At 39.2% G+C, this 19,443-nt stretch overlaps 1 protein-coding gene across 1 annotated transcript in view; it reads right to left on the reverse strand.

Moving 5' to 3' along the window:
* PLCB4 (phospholipase C beta 4) overlaps window positions 1-19,443 on the reverse strand; it is a 318,726-nt gene that overhangs the window by 87,527 nt on the left and 211,756 nt on the right. The window contains exons 10-15 of the mRNA XM_067565311.1: window positions 11,681-11,762; window positions 10,989-11,089; window positions 10,313-10,370; window positions 5,082-5,190; window positions 1,197-1,407; window positions 476-569 (exon numbers count right to left, since the gene is read on the reverse strand). Of these exons, the coding sequence (XP_067421412.1) occupies window positions 476-569; window positions 1,197-1,407; window positions 5,082-5,190; window positions 10,313-10,370; window positions 10,989-11,089; window positions 11,681-11,762 (655 nt within the window). The remainder of the gene's footprint in view (window positions 1-475; window positions 570-1,196; window positions 1,408-5,081; window positions 5,191-10,312; window positions 10,371-10,988; window positions 11,090-11,680; window positions 11,763-19,443) is intronic.

Below are 19,443 nucleotides of genomic sequence, written 5' to 3' on the forward strand. Positions count from 1 at the left end.
ACTTGAGGAAGGAAGGTGGTGGCTACAGCCACAACCCATCAGTGCTGCTCTGAGCCATAGGGATGTGACAGATGATCTCACCGATAGGAAGATTTTGGCGGAAGGGGCAACTCCTGTATTTAGCCTGTCCCTTCTGCAGCTAAGTGAGTCTCTCTTGCAGCAGAACCAGTGTTGGCTCAGCTGTGCATAAGGTTGGCAGGATTTGGACAGCCCATGCAAAGGGTTCCCTTCATGCTTTCATGCAGAAGGGGGCGGAAACAGTCAGTGAAGCAGAGGCAAGCTGTTAAGAGTTCGGGGCATAGGAACCACCCTATATGGATCATTCATTCCATTAGGATGCAGTACAGCCATACAGCGTTGTGGTGTAGGATTCCTCCTCTCTACACAGTTCCCTATTGGCTAGCTGTTAGGGAGAGGATTTGGGCTTAACTACAAATGTGTAGGTTAAACTTTATCAATGATGTATAAATTCTACCTTGAAAAGAATATCCGTACACATTGCTTTCCCATGCGTTATTATTGGTTCCTGGTCTTCACCTTTTCCATCCCAACAATCCAGTTCAACACATCTAATAACCCAATAACAACTATGTCAATTTTCACAGTATTTCAATAAATACATAAGCCATTTGAGGGAAACTCCAAGCAATCTGTCATTTTTCAGAAGCAGAGGCTAGAGTAAATGACATGCTGTCTGCAACACACAAATTCTTATAATTTCAATTTGATTTGATAACTATGGAAATATTACATACACAATGTGTGGGGGAGCGTAAAAGGTCTGAGTGAAAGTGGTTTTTTAATATCACCTTAGCACTCTGTTATTTACTCTCTCATTAGCTAATTTGGAGTTTCCAGATTTATGCACTGCAAGTAGTTAAACTGGAAGTCATTGATTGATATCCCTGTAAATGCAAATTGGCTTAATTACACAGCACAAATCCCTCTGAACTGCAGAAGTGTGCACCCTACATCTTCCCACATACACCTTCCTCAACAATACTGCAGCCTCCTAAAGGCTACCATTTCCATATGTTTTTGTAAAATAAAGAATTTTACTTATGATATTTTTCCATATTTATCCGATTTGTTCTATTTCTATGGTATCATATATAATTGCTGAGGTAAATATAAGGAAGTATTTGATTTCCCTAGGACAATATTAACTATAAAAGCCATTATCCTGTGTTTCCAACCTGCAACCAGCCAAAAGCACTTGTCTGTACATCTCTACAGAAGACTTCCCGCCAAACTGCCTGCCTGTTAGATAAGTATTGTGGGAGGAACTGATGAAGTAGTGAGCCAAAGAATGGTCCATTTCCTGGTATAATTCCAAACGGTCTAGGAAGACTGGGGCATTTTCATCTGACATCAAATATCTGCAGAATCCATCACTTGATATAAGACCTGGAAGGAAATAATAGCTTCATGTTTTTTCTGTATTTATGCAGAGAACACAGATTATTACAGTGGTGGAAGGAACACAGACATTGTTACCATGAAGAGGTGCTGGTATTTTATAACAGCAGATGAAAGAAAATTAACAATAGTAATTTAAATACAAGATTCTCCCAAGTTTTCAAACCCTCGAATCCAAAGATTCTATTAGCATGATCCACAAAGTTATTTTATTTTGGATTTATTTCCAAAACATGGAAGGTTCAAGACTTTTGTTAGCCATCCCACTGTTTGAAATATATACAGTAGATTATTTTTCTGATAATGAAAACCAAAACATTTTCTGTCTAAACACTGGCACATTAGAACATGAAACTGTTTGTGTACAGTAGCTTTGACCACAGTGTTCATGGTATGTTTTCTTTCACCTCTTTTTGTTTTGTGCTTCAGAAATTGTAAAAGATGTGAGGGCAGATTCTGGTGTAAATCAGATCAGAATCTGCCTGCAATATCTATTTTTAAAATGGCCTTATGCTTAAAAAGGGAGGGGGGGAGGAGGTAGGCAGTTAACCATCCAAATAATTACATTACACAATTTGAATGCAATTTGAATTTGAAGTTCATGTTTCCTAATGTCAGACGTGGGACCTTTATAATTGGCAAGGGACAGGTCACAGCAGCTCTAATTTTATTTTGTTTCACATGACCTTTTTGTTTAAACAGAGAATCCATAAACCCCAAGCTCTCACTTGCTCATCACTTTCTAAAATATTCTCACTTGGGGCTTAAACTTTCTGTTCTTGATCTCAGTGAAATCCCTTTAGCTGGTTTTGAGTTAGGAGAAAATGAAAAGGGGAGGGAAAAAATCACACATTCTCATCTTATGAAATTTAATTTATGAAATTTATGTTTGTTTTTTTTTGCCCACTAAGAACTTTAAAATAGCAAAACAAAGTAGCTCCAAACATGACATGTGATTAGTCTGGAGAGAAAAAGGTATAAGAGAATGAAAAAAAAATCACTACTGTGTATAACTGGTGCATATCTGCTAAGATTTTAGTGACCGAATGAGGCCCTCCCCAATGATAACGTAAATAAGAGGCTGAGCGGCCTGTTCTCCCCACCTAGCAGGAGGAGAAAGTCTCTACAGCTGCTCTCCCACAGAGTTCCTCAGTGGAAAATGCTTACTGAGCCATTCATGAACTGCACAGCAAATGAGGAACGGCTGTTTGCTCCTTACTGAGTTCTAGTTACTGATCCTTACCATTGATTTACAAAAGTGGCAGTCAATAGGTGGGCCATGGGACAAATCCAGATTTTCAGCCACTTCTGAATGGACCCTGATGTTTTTTTATTTACTTATTATTATCATTATTTTCATTATTGTTATTACTTTTTATTATTATTATTTTCTCTGGAGTCCAGACCTTGACCAAGAAATTTGGACCCTGACAAAAAATAATTGACTACCCAAGCTGTACAGTGACTGAGGCAGGACTGGTTTCTTACAGATATTGTGCAGTGAATGAGGTCTTGCCTTTCACACAGTGGTATACAGTGCACACACATGCTTATGTGCTTTACTAAGTAGGGGTGTGGTAAAGGACTGCAGTGAACAGCCATCCCGCAGATAAGCCCTTGCCTCCATTGGAAGTTGCGGTAGGGTGGCTTCTCATGCATTCCCAGAATGCCAGACATTTCGGTACTTCCAGGATTGGGGTGGGCCCGCCACCACTGGCATGACCCTGCTGGCATGACTTCGCATGCACGGTGGCAGGGTGTGGTGATGTGCTCTTCAAAATGGCATCCACATCTGATATGGGACAAAACCTAGTCTGGTTTTGTCTCAACAGTGGATGGGAGGCAAACCGTCCAACAAGAGGACTGCTGGGTTTAAAAACCAGATGAATGGTCTGCCGATGTTGGGGATCCACAAGTTCTGGGGCCAATTCCTCCCCTTCTCCTACTAATTCCACTGGGGTAAAACTTGCATGAACTAACCCCACCAATGAAAGAACATCATCAGAAAAATCCCATCGATTCTTCTGAAGGAGACATTGTACATTTCCATACATTGCGACCGAAATCATAGAGAAAATAAGAATTAAAACCACAGGTTCAAGTTGCTACTCTGATTCAATTATTGGCTGAAAGAATAAGAAAGCAGTGTAGCAGTTTAGACCAGCATCATCTTCTAGATACAGTTTTGTGTCTGCAAAATCCCCATCTCTATAAACTACAGATTTTCTTTAACTTCTGGCCACCCAAAACATGGGTGCACATCTTTCATTCTGATCAGGAGCAAACCATTTTCATTATACCTTGTACCTTTTGGGAAAACATTTGAAATATGCTGGCATTTAGGTAATAGACCGATGAATGCATTAAACATGTGACCAATATGATTAGAATAAAAAGGAGGTAATGGGGAGCTTTTGGTACATATGGAGAGGAAAACAAAATAAGCTACTCTCCCAATAGACTTGGAGCCTTCAAAATTCCCTTCTATGACTCTAAGAAGAGAAAACAATGGATCCTGGAGTGTCCTGTGGGTAATTTTCTTTAAGAAATACCCTGCTATTGAGAGGCGAGATCTCCCATCTGATAGCCAGAATATTGGTTGAGGGCCTTCCCCTTTTTTACTGGAGTTCCCTGGGAAATTATGGAGAGACCATCACCTCACAGGTTCAATTTTAGCAAAAAAGCATAAACAGTCTGTTAACATATAGTGTGATGTAAGGATAGCACAGTAAACTCAGGTCAGCATATACAGAATGAGATCCTTACCCCTTTGCCAGTCACTCTACTCCAGGTGAAAGGGCCAGAGTGGTGTCAAGGCACCCTACAAGCCCTGTTTCCTGTGATGCAAGAACCAAGGAAGGTGGCCGCAGGCTACCGTCCGAGGACCTCCTCACAGTCCCTTGTGTAGGGAGTGCGTCAGGGGTGGATGGTGCAGCTGATAGCGCTGCAGAGATTCTGGGCAAAACTGAGGCTTTGAGTAGACAGGGTAGGATGCTGCAACTTAGACAAGGCCCCAGGGCTACATTATACCATTGGCCTCTGCAGCTCAGAGAATCCCAGGATTAGGAAAGCACAAAGGTGCATACCTCTATACCTTTCGTTAAAAGTTTACATGTCGTTTTACTATGTACCTGAGCAAAGATATATTTTAAGGTAGGTATCTATCTTAGGGTTTTATACTGGTCTCCCTTAACTGCAGTATCTGAGTACCTAAATGAGATATCAAAAAGGAGCACAGGGTAAAATTTTCCAAAGTGCCTAAGTGATTTCTTAGGGCAGAGCTACACTTAAAATGTGCAGTGCAGCTGTGCTGCTGTAACGCTTCAGTGAGGAAGCTACTACAGCAACAGGAGAGCTTCCCTGTTGGCATAGTAAATCCACCTCCCTGAGACGTGGTAGCTCTATCGATGGATGAAGCTCTGCCATAGACATAGCGCTATCTACACCTGTGGTTAGGTCGGTATAACTACGTTGGCTAAGGGGTGTGGATTTTTCACATTAATGAGACACCCAATCATACCGATGTAAGTTTATATTATAGACCTGGCCTCAACCCCATTGGGATTTAAGCTCCTAAATTACTTTGGTGTTTTTTAAAACTTAAAATATCTAAAGAAATGTGGCATTAATATTTGATACACAGACTTTTCCCCTTTGTTTACCTTTATTCTTCAAATCTTCATCTGGTTCATATGTCTCAATTATCTGCATTGCTCTTTTTGAATCATAGAACGGGAATAAAATTTCATTCAGACGAGGATCTCGTTGATGCTATGGTGGGAAAATAACATCATTTAGCAGGCTATATTCCAAGAACATTTCACTACTACAGACAAGAAAGAAAGAGGTGGACAACTTTTTAAAGCTAGAACTCACAGAATATCCCAACTGTAACTTCAGCATCATATAAATTTAAATCCACTCATCTATAAAAAACACAGGCAGTTTGCACAGGAAAATACTCTAGTGCAATCATATAGCATGTATTATTGCTATTTACTCATTACAGTAAAATAATGGATGTGGTGCATGTGCCAATAAAACTTTGACATTTAACAGCGGATCCTTTAACAACAGGTAAATCCTCTTCCTTTGTCAGAAATCTTTTATGTAGGTCATGCAGACTGATGGGCCTGACTGACAGTAATGTAATTAACCCCTCAGAAAACTTGTGACTTCATCAGTATGGATGACTAAAATATATTAAGAAAATAAAAAGCTACCAATATTCTATTCCAAAACCTGCATTTAGAAATATGTTAAATAGTGTCAATTATCTCTGTGAATTGTATTAATATTGGGTCATTCAACTTTCTGAAAAATCAGCTTAGGATCATAGAGGAAATCTGTAATTAATTAAAAAAAAATCTTCATAGTGTCATCCCAAAACTCATAGTAATTAATGATGTAGGGATTTAATAATATTATACAATTATATCGTTTAGACTATATTTATGCATTCTAGGTGTCAATGACTTCCAATAGATCTCTAAAAGTCTGATTCACGAAACATTCACTTTAGAATGTGCAATGCGATTTTCACTTTTTTTCCCCATACTAGATTAGAGCTGCACACTGTGTGCCTGATTCTCCATTAAAAAAATTAAAAACATAATTCAACTGAGTAGTGGCATGTAAGCGGATGCAAAAGCAAATAATAAATAAACCAACAAATATGACCATGGAAACACACTTTTACTAAGGAGGGTGCACAGTTTTGAAGCTGTAATTTACATTCACAAATGTTGACCAATAATTTAGGAGTAGACAGTGTGGGATGCATATGGCTTAATAGAGGCACTATAAGCATTTGCTGTAATTCCTTACATATAAATATTTTGGTATTCTGTTCAATAACAAGAAGTGTCCAATCAAAAATAAGCAACCTGATCTCTTCTTTACAACCAACACATTGGCATGTGTGGTTGGTTAATTCTAAGAAATTACAACTAATGCCAATTTAATCATGCAGTTAATGAAGCTTCTTTTATTAATGCTACTGACAGTCTACATACAGCATCTGAAGTATAGCAGTTAAATTCACTACACACTGGATATCTAAGTAAATCTCAGATGAAATATGAAACGTAAGCAGCTGAATGCAGGACATTCCTTGCCAAGCATCTTTTAGGAGCACAACACTAGCATGCAACCACATGTAATCACTTTGCACCATAAGTGAAAATGCATCATTTGAAAGAACGGAGAGAAAGAGGGGTGGGGAGTTCTTTTTAAAGAAGAGTGCTCTTCCCCACTTCACTCTTCCATGGATAATCATAAACAGAACAGAGGTGATACAGGGGAAGAAAACGGATGGGAGAAGGCAAACGATGTCTTCTTAGCAATCACAGACAGAAAATTAATGCAGGGAACTAATGGTAAGATTTTTGTTGTTGTCCTGATCACTGCTCATTATCTTATTTGTTTTTTCATTTGGGTAAAATATATGTCTAAGTTTAGTTAATTAAAAAAATTCTAGTAGTACTTGACAATTTGTGAGGTGTTATAAAAAAAGTAATGTCAAGTCGGATCCCCGGTGTAAATGTTTTTTTCCAATGAGTTTGTTGGCACGGGGAATTTATAATGCAAAACATAGCTGACCAATGTGAAAAGCACGAACCTCACAGGACTAATCACACATGTTCACCAGATCTGCTATTGCTTGTTCTAGTTACCATATTAGACAGGATCCATACCCTTCTACTAGACATTCCTTAACAATAGGAGGGTGAATCATTTAAGGGGGAGGAGGAGGGTTAGAGAATGCCTGTTTATTTTGGAAAGGGAAAAGAGGGAAGAAACAGATGCTCTCCAAATATGGCCTCCATTTACCTAGTCAGATAAATACTTTCTGATATATGAAACATTTGTAATTTGCTAGAAGCCAGTTCCATTATTGGGATTTTGTGAGGTCCAGCAGAAATAATGGCCTCTTTTCACCAAAGCAGAAAGGGGAAAGTTACTAAACAAGAAGGATCTTTTTCATAATGATAACCCACTTTAACCCACTAACCCTCCTTTGTGCTAGGACTGGAGATGTCTATGGCCCACTTCATTTTAATTAGTCCCTTGAAACATGTTGTTAACTCATATACTTAATAATCTGTTCCACCTTGTATTTGGCTGTGACACTCTGAGCACCTTTCCCAGATCTAAAGAAGAGCTCTGTGAAAGCTCAAAAGCGTGTCTCTTTGACCAACAGAAGTTGGTCCAATAAACAGTATTACCTCAACCACCTAATCTCTCTCAAAAAACTTTTATGTTTTCCAGCTCAAGGACCTCTGCTGACCCTAGCGAGCACTGGCCATATTTAAAGGGAAGAGAGATATCTGAGGTAGGTAGATCGCAAGCCACTTAAGGCCTTGCAGATCATAAGCAATGCATTAAACTCCAAGAGGCAACCAGTCCAGATCCCAGAGCACTGGTGTCATGTGTTCACAGCAAGATGCCCACCGAATAAATCAGCCTGCTGCATTCTGCAATAGGATAATTCTCAAACTGTTTTTAAGCTCTACGTACCAAATTTGCTATTGTAAAATGTGCTGTGTTTAAAGAACGTAGGGGTAAGTATGTACATTCCACTATATTTTCCAACAAAAGTGAGGTTTCTTATTTTAGGTTAGAACTGATATAACCTGACAAAAATCCACACGGGCAACAATTCAACTATAGGTTTCTATAAAATACACCGTGGATATACCCAGACTTCACAATATTTGCAAGGCTGAAAACAATTTGCAGAAAGAGCTGATAGGCCCTAAATAGTTCCTGTGGTTGCTGGCAGCTCATCTTTAGAAGTTTGGAGTTTAAGAGGGGACACATTTTTAAATATAATTCAAATAAAACACATTTTTAAAAATGACAAAAAGCAGTAATTTGCCTAAAAATTAGGTGTAAACATTACTAATTTTTAACAACCCAGATAAGAAAAAAACAGGCACTAAACTGAAATTCTACATGTGGTACAAAGGATATACCCAATGTTTCAAGCAGTTCAGCTGTTTAAAGCACTAAACGTGAAGCCTAGAGTAAGAGTCCTTTTAAGGAGGTCAGCTATATCTTTGCAACAGTTTAATCTGTTCTCTTCTGAACGTAAATGGAAAAAGGACTAGACTTGGGCATTTGACTGGTCCAAAAATAACTGGTCAATAGACCGGTCAAGTATTGTCAAATCATGTAAAAAACAAAACAAAACGATCAAACATTTTAAAGCATCAATTTATTAGAACAGTGACAACAATAAAAAAGAGTAGAGGTTTGCCTACAGGGTGCAGTAAGCACATGAGAAGCATATGATCGCTCTAGCGTACTACTTTAATGCAACTAGGTATCTTTTCGTTTGCACCAGCAGGGGCACCACATGGCAGTTAATGCACTTTGCCAACACCATGTGGACAAGCCCTGAGACTTTATGGTCTCCAATAGGCTTAGCCTGAGATAGATAGTTATGCCTAATTACAAACAAGTTACTAGACTCAGTTATTTTAACTCAGAAATAAGGGAAAAACAAAGAAATGAAGTTCTAAAAAATGAAAGAATGGCACTATGATGCAATCAAAAAGATTGCCCTGATGTATGTGGCAGCCATTTTTGCTGGAATATTTGAAAATATTTGACCACGGTCAAAAAATAGGCAGTCAATTAATCAGTCAATGGACATTATTTGACTAGTCAATTGGCTGGCTTGCACTTACACATGTGCTTAGCTTTGTAAACATGGATTTCAGTGGGATTACTCGCAGTAGTAAGATGAAGCATGCACATAACTGTTTGCAAGGTTGGGACACATTTGGGCAGCCACTGAAGTGTGGTTTACTCCATGTACATAGTCCATGTGACAGTAGTAAAACTGTAATCTCATCCTATCTTTATTCTTCTACTTTAAAAAAAAAATCCGTCCTGTGTTTGGTTTACTTTTGGTGATGAATAAGGTATATACTGCTTTTTGAACAAGGAACAAAAGGGCTGTCTTTTAGATATGCTATTAGCTTGATGCATAGGAAGATGCTTGCTTAAATCTCTGCACAGAGAAATGAGAAAATAGCAATTTGTTTGTATGCTTTTTTAAATTTGTGCTTAGATAACTCATCAGTTCCCTCAAAGTCCCTAAATAGAAGTCATATAATTCTGCAGTCCATTGGTAAAAAGCTGGGGAATTACTTGGTGTTCATAATACTTCACTTGTTTAAAGTAAATTCTGTCCAATTCACTTAAGTGGTGTGTAGCTCTGTGAATCATATTCCCACATTTTAATATGCTTTAGAAATAGAAGAAAATTACACACTATAATGCAGTACTTTTTCAGATATAGTGTTTTTTGAAGAAACTGCATACTCTTCAATTTATCTTGCTAAATAAATGTGCATCTTAGAAATACTGCTGCCAATATATTTCTTCCTATCCTACATTTTTAATATTTTCAGAATCACATATAATGCATTAAAATATCCTTATGATCCACAGATTTGTAATAAACAGACAAGATTATTGATAGTGGAGAATCAAACTACTGCATATAAAAGCCCACTTCATATTTCTGTTATCAGCAGATACAGTAATCAAATGCCTAGAAGTAGAATAATTGCTTATAACAAAACACTGAGTATATTTTATTTGAAATTACATTGAATATAACAATATGAAATTTATAAAACAAACAATAGCTTCACACCACAGCAAGTAATCAACAGAAGCAATCCGCAAAGCCAACACAGAGAAAGCACAAGAACATATAAGGTTGGAGCTGATTTTTGCACCTGGATATTGCCATAATGAAAAGATCAGCAGATCAGAAGCATAGCAAATGATGGCATGATACATGCAATGAGAAGACTGGAAGAAGCAAGCCACTGCAGACAGATTTGTATGGTAGTTAATGTATGAAAAAGCTTACTTCATTTAGAAAGCTCACTAATTGGTCTACCGTTAAATAATCAGTTTTGTCTCCATTGCTGAAAAGAAATTTATTAGAAAAAGTAAGTTTTCATATATGATGCTACAGAAGGTATGATTTACATGTTGACATTGTCGATACTTTCTAAACCTTCTAGTTTCCTAACACTGAAGTAGCTGTGTATTCTCAAAATGAACAGACACTGTCAAGGAAAACAAACTGTCTATGCTTGCTACAGTATAATACCTTCTCTTCTCAGTCTGATTTAACAGATGTTACTTTAGAAAATAACATGTAAGTCCTCCATTTGAGAAAAATTTAATGAACAAACTTTTAAACTTCTTACTTAATCTAGTTAGTTCACATACTGTGTTAATAACTTAAAGGAGCAGGTTAAAATTTTAGGTAGTTAGTAAAGCCAATGCAAAAAAAGTTCCAGGTGCTTCCTTTAACTCATGTAAAAGTTGCTCTAAAATACAGAGTGAACTTTTACATTAATAATTTGGGAGAAAGGGCAAGAAAATGTAGATGTGACTTGGTCTACTAATACTGTACATGGAATTAGGACACAAGGTTGTATTCTTCATAATGTTCAGTGTTGTACCAGTAATAGTAGAAATAGCCTAAAATGACAGTAAAACAATTTAAAATTGGTTTAATATTTAAATTAACTTACATCTTCCTGAAGAGTTCCTCTATGTCTGTACGAGGACATATCTTTTGGGTTAGTTCATAAAACTTCTCGTAAGTAAAAGCTACAGGCTCAATTTCATCATTCTGAAAAAAAAAAAGGAGAATGATTATTTAGCAAAAGCCTGTTTATTCTTTATTCTATCATCATGTCTGAGTACTAGAAAAGTAAGAACTCACTATGTCAAATCTTTGCCAAGTGCTCATGGCTTTATTTATATTTTCTGAAAACAACTCAATTTTTTTCCTTACCCCAAACCTGTTTAGTGTGCTGATATTCTGACTGCATAGTAACATTATGTCTATGTATGTTAATATAGATAATAAATCATAATAAAATATGTAAAAAGACAATACAGAACAAGGACATGGTCTTTATTTTGCCTCTTGAAATTAAAAAAAATAATTCAAGTTACTGTGTGAATGTTTGAATATTTATATTCAACACATTGGGACATCAGAAAAAAATCCTAACTAACTTTGGTGTAAAGTTTTACACCATTTAGCGTAACCATCTGATCTTTAGCAAATATTCCTGTTTAATTAAAGCAATAATGAAACTGTCTGAGAACAGAAGGAATGTTTTTTCACGACACAAATAACTTAAGTCATAATGATATAATCTGATCGATTCAGTGATTTCTTAATATAAAAATGTTATTTTAAATTTGTAGATACCTTTCCACTGGGAAGACCTAGTTCCTTAAGTGCCTGAAAGATCACCTTTTCTGTTTTACCTGATGCAAAGGTTCTGGTAATACTAAGACAAGGGAGAAAAAAAAAGTTAGTTACTTTCTAAATGAACAGTTTCAGTCTCTTACTCCTTTTTCTCCTCCAACATTTTCCTCTTTTTTCAACTGATTTATGCAAGTACCTGTAGTGACAGCTGTGTACCAGCACAGTTGTAATAATGCTGTAAGCTTCCACAGAGCAGAAATAAGTTGCCTGCTCTCTGTGTAAGCTAACTATTACAAGATTTAACAAAACAGTGATCCACCCAAAGGTTTGTTCAATTAGAGCTGTACAACACATTATTATGATGGCAGTTTTCAGCAAGATACACGGACAACTTACCGTGTCTAAAAAGCAGTAGGATCTACAAACAAGTAGATATTATGGAACTGAACTCTACACTTTGCTGCTTCCTCTATTTTCATAGTCGTGACTCCACATTCTAATCTGTCCATTTTAAGGCAACCACCCCACAAGGAAATCCTGAGCCATTCCCATTCCTCTGCTTCCCTCCTTTCTTTTGAAGCCATTCCTCTCATAAGAAGCTCTCCAAATCTGATTCCTCATTTTTTCACTACAGCCATCATTCACACACACAGGTTTGTTACTCTTAGAATCATAGAAGATTAGGGTTGGAAGGGACCTCAGGAAGTCATCTAGTCCAACCCCCTGCTCAAAGCAGGACCATCCCCAACTAAATCATCCCAGCCAGGGCTTTGTCAAGCCGCACTTTAAAAACCTCTAAGGATGGAGATTCCACCACCTCCCTAGGTAACCCATTCCAGTGCTTCACCACCCTCTGAGTGACGAAGTTTTTCCTAATATCCAACCTAGACCTACCCCACTGCAACTTGAGACCATTGCTCCTTGTTCTGTCACCTGCCACCACTGAGAACAGCCTAGCTCCATTATCCCTGGAACCCCCTTTCAGGTAGTTAAAGGCTGCTATCAAATCCCCCCTCATTCTTCTCTTCTGCAGACTAAACAAGCCTTGTTCCCTCAGCCTCTCCTCATAAGTCATGTGCTCCAGCCCCCTAATCATTTTTGTTGACCTCTGCTGGACTCTTTCCAATTTGTCCACATCCTTTCTGTAGTGGGGGGAACAAAAATGGTTGCAGTACTCCAAATGTGGCCTCACCAGTGTCAAATAGAGGGGAATAATCACTTCCCTCGATCTGCTGGCAATGCTCCTACTAATGTAGCCCAACATGCCGTTAGCCTTCTTGGCAATAAGGGCACACTGTTGACTCATATCCAGCTTCTTATTCATTGTAATCCCCAGGTCCTTTTCTGACGAACTGCTGCCTAGCCAGTTGGTCCCCAGACTGTAGCAATGCAAGGGATTCTTCTGGCCTTAATGCAGAACTGCACTTCTCTTTGTTGAAACTCATCAGATTTCTTTTGGCCCAATCCTCTAATTTGTCTAGGTCACTCTGTATCCTATCCTTACCCTCCAGGGTATCTACCACTCCCCCCAGCTTAGTGTCATCTGTAAACTTGCCAAGGGTGCAATCTACCCCATTCTTGAGATCATTAATGAAGAAGCTGAACAAAACCAGCCTCAGCACCAACCCCTGGAGCACTCTGCTTGTTACTGGCTGCCAACTAGACATTTAGCCATTGATTACTACCCATTGATCCTGATTATCTATCCACCTTTCTATCCACCTTATAGTCTATTCATCCAACCCATACTTCAAATTGCTAATAAGAATATTGTGGGAGACCGCATCAAAAGCTTTGCTAAAGTCAAGGTATATCACATCCACCGCTTGCCCCACATCCACAGAGCCAGTCAACTCATCATAGAAGGCAATCAGGTTGATCAGGCATGACTTGCCCTTGGTGAATCTATGATGATTTTACCTGATCACCTTCCTCTCTTCCAAGCGCCTCAAAATGGATTCCTTCCTGTTCCTCCTTCCCTTAAAAGGCTCTGATTTGCTCCCACCAAAACTATTCCTACTCCAGACAGACCAAATACAATCAACTTTGCTTCCTTCCCACTTCCACTGAGACACTTCCTCCAAACTCCTGGACCAATTTGGCTTCTTTCTGTAAAGGATGGACTTATTTCACCATCCATTACACTAAGAGCCTCATTTTTACTTCTAATAAAATAAATACAAGTAAGTCTATGACATCTGATACAATTAATATGAAGACTTTTGTTCTATTTCTGTTTCCACTTGAGATGAGTTTCCGAAGAGTCAGATCCAAACTTCATAGCCAACCTTCCCTTCTCTTTGAAGCCATGAACCAAAATCATGGGGCTCATCAACTACCTCACTTTGATGTTCTGATCTGGATACAAATACTGTGGTTTAGGGCCATGTCCATAATCTTAACACAAGCATTACATCAGGAAAGACGCTGCCTTCTATATCAAGTGAATTTGTTGAGATTTATTATTATAATCATGGACACTAAATGAATTATTCATTTATTTGCCATTATATGCCATTATTTGTTGCCATAGCAATCAAGAATTGTTTTGTTCTCCAAAGCACTTAAAACCACTTGTGTAAATATCTTCCTACCAATAAAATGAAGATCAGCAAGCCAAAGATGTAAATGATAAATTAATATTTTTTACAATTTTTAGCCAACATTTTTTTAAAACAAGTTCTTAAAGCTAGACTCCTAAGTCCATATTTATAGACCTAAATAAGTGGCCTAATTTTCAAAGTTGTAGAGCATCCAGAAGCTCCCATCGAAATAGAGGGTTAGGAGTCTAACTTTAGGCACCCATTTTTTTAAAATCTCAGGTGTTATCTATTGAACCCTTTCTAACTTTTAATGACATTTCACTCTAGGATGTGCAGGATTGCTAACTGCAAGATTTATCATCTAACTCTAGCCCAGTAAAAATTCTACATCTACTCCTATAAACTGTCCAATAATAGACATTTTATGTCAAACACCTGCTAATAACAACAAACGATTAATCAAAAACTGTGAGCCAAAATTCCATAGCTTAGCAGACCCATTTTAGGTGCCAAATTATCTATTATTTCATCAAAGAAGACAGTAAACATGGTAGTAATTATTTCTAAGCACATCAGCCTAGAAAAAGATCACGTGAATCACAAATCCAGTATGACAATTTTATTTAGCAGGAAATATTGTACACAAAACTACTGCTTCTAGTCAAAAGTGACTTGATCATAGCAGATTTGCATTCTTCTTTCCAATGCCTAGAAACAGAATTGGATTAGTGCTGAAGCAGGGAAGATTACTACATGACACATCCTACAAAAGTTTAATTATCATGCTCCACAGTGCGATATTTTGTCAATGTACTTATTCATCATTTATTTTTTAAATGTGTTCTGGAACCAGGGTTCAAGATCATTGGTAGTTCATTCCACTGCAGTTGTTCAAGATGGGTGAAATGGCAAAGATGCAAAAAGAACTGGCACACACCTTCACACAAACACTCAAATAATCAAACCACAGACTGTTGAAAACTATTTTAGTTTTGGTAACTAATTCTGCATTTCCTAGTTTTTCTGGAATTGGAATGATAACTGCCTAGATATTGTGGGAAACTCTTGTGGTACCGTGATTGCCAGCAGTTACCAAAGAGTGGTATCTGAGGCTATGTCCACATTACAGAGGCTATGCCAGCAGAACTAAACTCACATAGCCCTCTAGCGCAAACAGAGTTTACATTGTCAGAAGGCAATTTTCTATCCCTTACCCCTGAACGTTAGCTATGCCAACAGAAGCACTTGTCCATCAGCATAGCTGCACCTACTCTATTGAGTTTGTTGGCATAGCTATACTGGCTAAGGGCTGTAGGTTTTAAGTGTAAGATGTAAGTTTTAAGTGTAGACCAAGCCTGGGATTTCTTCTCTTTATTTAAGACTGGCCTGTGCACAAAGTTGTACCAATTTAACTAAAAGTATAATTTTAAACTGGTTAAAATGGTACACGGCACTGTGTGGAGAGTCAGCAGATTTAATCTTAGTTTATACTTGTTTAGATTGAGCTGGTGAATTTATGGTACAAGCTAAACTGATATAACCAGTTTTAAACCCATATAAATGCTTCCATCCAGAGAGTGGGGAGTGGTTTGCATCAGTTAAACTACACCAGTTTTTAAACAGACTTTAGTTAAATTGGTGCAACTGCAACCTGTGCAGACAAGGGACCAGGATACAAAATGACAGTATCAGTGTGGTATCTACTGACAGATCCTTATTTTTTTATAAATGACCACTGTTTTTTTGACCAAGCTATACAAAACTTCATGTAAAACATTCGGTTCTTGTAAGGTTTGCATTTCCAGATTAAAACTGCTCAGATAAATTTTGTGAAGCAGGTAAAGTAAAAATGAATGCCTCTGAGATTTTCCTATAACCAATTATTATGCACTCTCTCTCCCCAACCTGTTGATGGTAAGCTCTGTCCATAGCCCAAAGAGGTTATGTTAAAACCCCCCAAAAACCCACAAAGGAATAGAATGTTTGTTGCTCTGCACCGTGTGCAGTCAATTACACCAGGGCAAGGTCAGGCAAACTGTTCTGAGTTGGTAGCATTTACACCACTTTGTGCTGATGGAAATGACTGCACAAATGCAGGGCCAGGGAGAATTGAGCTTGGGAGTTCCACCTTCCCAAGCTTGGCATTCCTCCAGGCCTTTTGCTGTTCGTATGGGGTCTGTGTTAAAGTTCAAAGAAACACAAAGATTTCTCATTTCCCAGAGAAGACATTTCCCTCAGGCTTTCCTTAGGCTTCAGTGTCTAAATAAAATCAAACTGACAGAGTTTATTTTCCTGTCTCATTCTTCCTAGCTCTGACGTTGAGACTTGACTTCCTGAGGGAATGAAAATCCCATATGTATCCCCATAGCTGACAAGTCTTGTGCAATTCTAGCTCACATATTTCCTCCTCTGAGTGTCCCTGAGTAGTCGGACAGGGGTGGGAGACGATGGAAGCCAATCCCTTGCACCCGACACACCTGGGATGGGGGAGGCAGGATTGACTCGGTAGCCTGGAGAAGTCAGTGAGTATAAAGATATAGGAGGAAAGCAGGCATAGCCTATGCGGGATGGAGTCTGGGGGTTGTTTAGGAAAAGCACAAGGAATGGGAGTGCCTGAGGAAGCCGGCGGGGAGGGGGGGGACGAGTTATCAGGGAAAAGGGGTGCCTGGAGCATGAGGGAGATTCTGGGATGGGGCAAAGAGGGGTTTCTGGAGGCACAGTAAGGTCTGGAATCTGATAGTTGCTGGGGACAGAGTGAGGCCTGGACCCATTACCTCCTTGGCCTGCCTCCTTTCAGCTCCTATCCTCACCTATGTCTTATTCCCCTCAAGCCTGCCCATCTTGTGCCCCAGTGCCTGTCCCCCTCTTCCATCCCTGCTCCCCTTCTGCCCTGCCCTAGGCCAGCCAGTCTCTTGTGCAGTAGGCGGCCTCCTCCTTCTCCAGGCTGTCTGAGAGCCAGCTGAAGGAGCACTGAGACACAGAAGAGACAGTCTTCCCCCTGTCCTCACGGCTGCCATGTGACATCATAGCAGCCCCCAGTCATCTGGAGGAATACCTTGCTTAGCCCCTCCATCAGGGCTCCAGGAATGTGTGATAAGGCAACTCAGTGCATGACACCTGACAGACCAGTATCTAGCTCCACGCCCAGCACTACAGTTCCAGCAGTCCTCAGGGGCTATAATCCCCATCAGGATCTTAGTGCCGAGGGGAGGAAGGGAACATTCATGTATCCTATACATCAAAGCTCTGATCTGAGGCCCTAGAACGGGCCAGCAGCCTGGGTTTTCCTTTCATTTAAACTTAAACTGCTTCCCCCAACACCCCTTCCTTTTGTGCAGTGGCTGTCTCCTGTATTCTCCCAAGTTAGGCATGGAAAAGAGAGAGAGAGTGCTTGCACCAAAGACTTCTCTAACAAGCCCTAAAAAAGGGCTGGCACACCCGATCAGGGGCACCTAGATAAGCAGCCTGATTTTCAGAGGTGGTGAGCATCTGAAACTCCTGTTGAAGCCATTGGATTCAAAGTAACAGTGTTAAAAAATAGATAAATGAAACCACACGTTCAGTTCATCCAAGAAGTCTGAAATTTCACAGGATGACACTGAATTCATTACCATATATATTTCTCTGAGATGTCCAGCACTGTATTCCTTAGCTTTGAAGGTTCAGAATCTGAGCAACACAGTTTCCCTCTTTATAGCATGAAACAGGATTAGATCCATCACCAGCTGCCAAATGATTTTCTGGATTTATGAAAACTGAAATCCCTTCAAGGGAGTACTGCTGGCCGAAATCCACAGAGTATTCTTGAGTGATAATGTCTGCTTTGGAACTGCTACATTAGCAGATGTGCATGGATTTCACACATGCTGTATACTATCTTCATATCTGTTTAGCAGTCTACAATGAATAGGGTGCGGACATTTAATTATTTCATCAAAAGGCGGGATTTTTTGTAACCTGTCCTGGCCTTCATTGAGGCAAGTGTCAGAATACTAGACTTCAATTCACTAGTATGTTGTGCTAAAAACATTTTTTTTGAAACCAGAACATGAGCCCATTTGGAGATCTGGTTTCCTCGACATGGTAATTGTGCAAATCTAGGGTAACAAACTACTTAGAATTGAACAGCCTTTAAGGAAAGCCATTTATATGTATTGACCAAGATGATTACAGTACTTCATTTACATCACCTATGTGAGATCCAGGCTATGGATCTGGTAGGAAAATTTAAGTAATTAGAGTGATTGGACTGGACTGGCTCCAGTAGATCTACATGCAGAAAGGGTGATTCAGCTATTTCAGCATCCTTCCGCCATCCCCACTATTCTGCAGATACCCCTCCCATGGGTGCTCTACTTAAAAGACGCCCCATGGAGGTTTGGTGTCAGATCGAGAGACAAGCAGAGGACTGGCCATATGGAAGTTGATATATTAATAAACTGAAGCAGCATTCACTCCTTCAAGATATCCTCCATGGCTGCTGTTATTGTTGGAGCCATGCTACCACAGGAGAGACAAGGGCAATGCAGCAGGTGCTATGGTTCTGAGGATTTTGCTGCTTGTCAGCTCAGCAAGGCTCCAATCCCCATCTTTTGAAAAGATGCCGGCAGGAAACTCCACAAGGGGAACCACAAAGTTTTCTTGCTCCTCTTTCCCCTTACCACAGGTTGCTGTGGAAGTGAGCAATATGGCCCAATATTAGCAAGAGTGGTGACTTTTACATTTTTTTGTATGGGGAGAGGAGAAGGCAAATTGTTTGACTGGATTTCTAAAGTGTACGTGTAAGAGAAATGTAGTAAAGCTAGACAGTATGGAAAAGCGACATCAGCTACTCAGCCAGACAACAATTGCTTACAGAGAAATATACTGTTTTGCTCCACAGTTGCTTTTTTAATCTTTGGCAATAAGTAACCCAAGACTTGCGGTGGGTTGTATACTGCACAGCACAAATATTACTCAAAAAGTTCCTGTGAACACAACAATGATTCTGGCAAAGTTTCTCTTTCAGTTTTACAGTGAATTGCACTTCCCAATGTACCTACTATTCTATATGCAATGGTCTGAAGCATATGTATGCTGCTATTGACAAATCCTTTACAACTTGCCTTGTAAGTATTGAAAAACCCATTCTTGAACTCCTAGGGTTACAGAGCTTACAAGCTACTAGATGCCCTTAGCTCCAAGTGGATTTCATGAGAGTTGAAAGCACTTAACATTTCC

Source organism: Emydura macquarii, unplaced genomic scaffold, assembly GCF_026122565.2.
Source record: "Emydura macquarii macquarii isolate MOO-44397 ecotype Brisbane River unplaced genomic scaffold, CSIRO-AGI_Emac_v2 contig_2676, whole genome shotgun sequence".
Classification (NCBI taxonomy): Eukaryota; Metazoa; Chordata; order Testudines; family Chelidae; genus Emydura; species Emydura macquarii.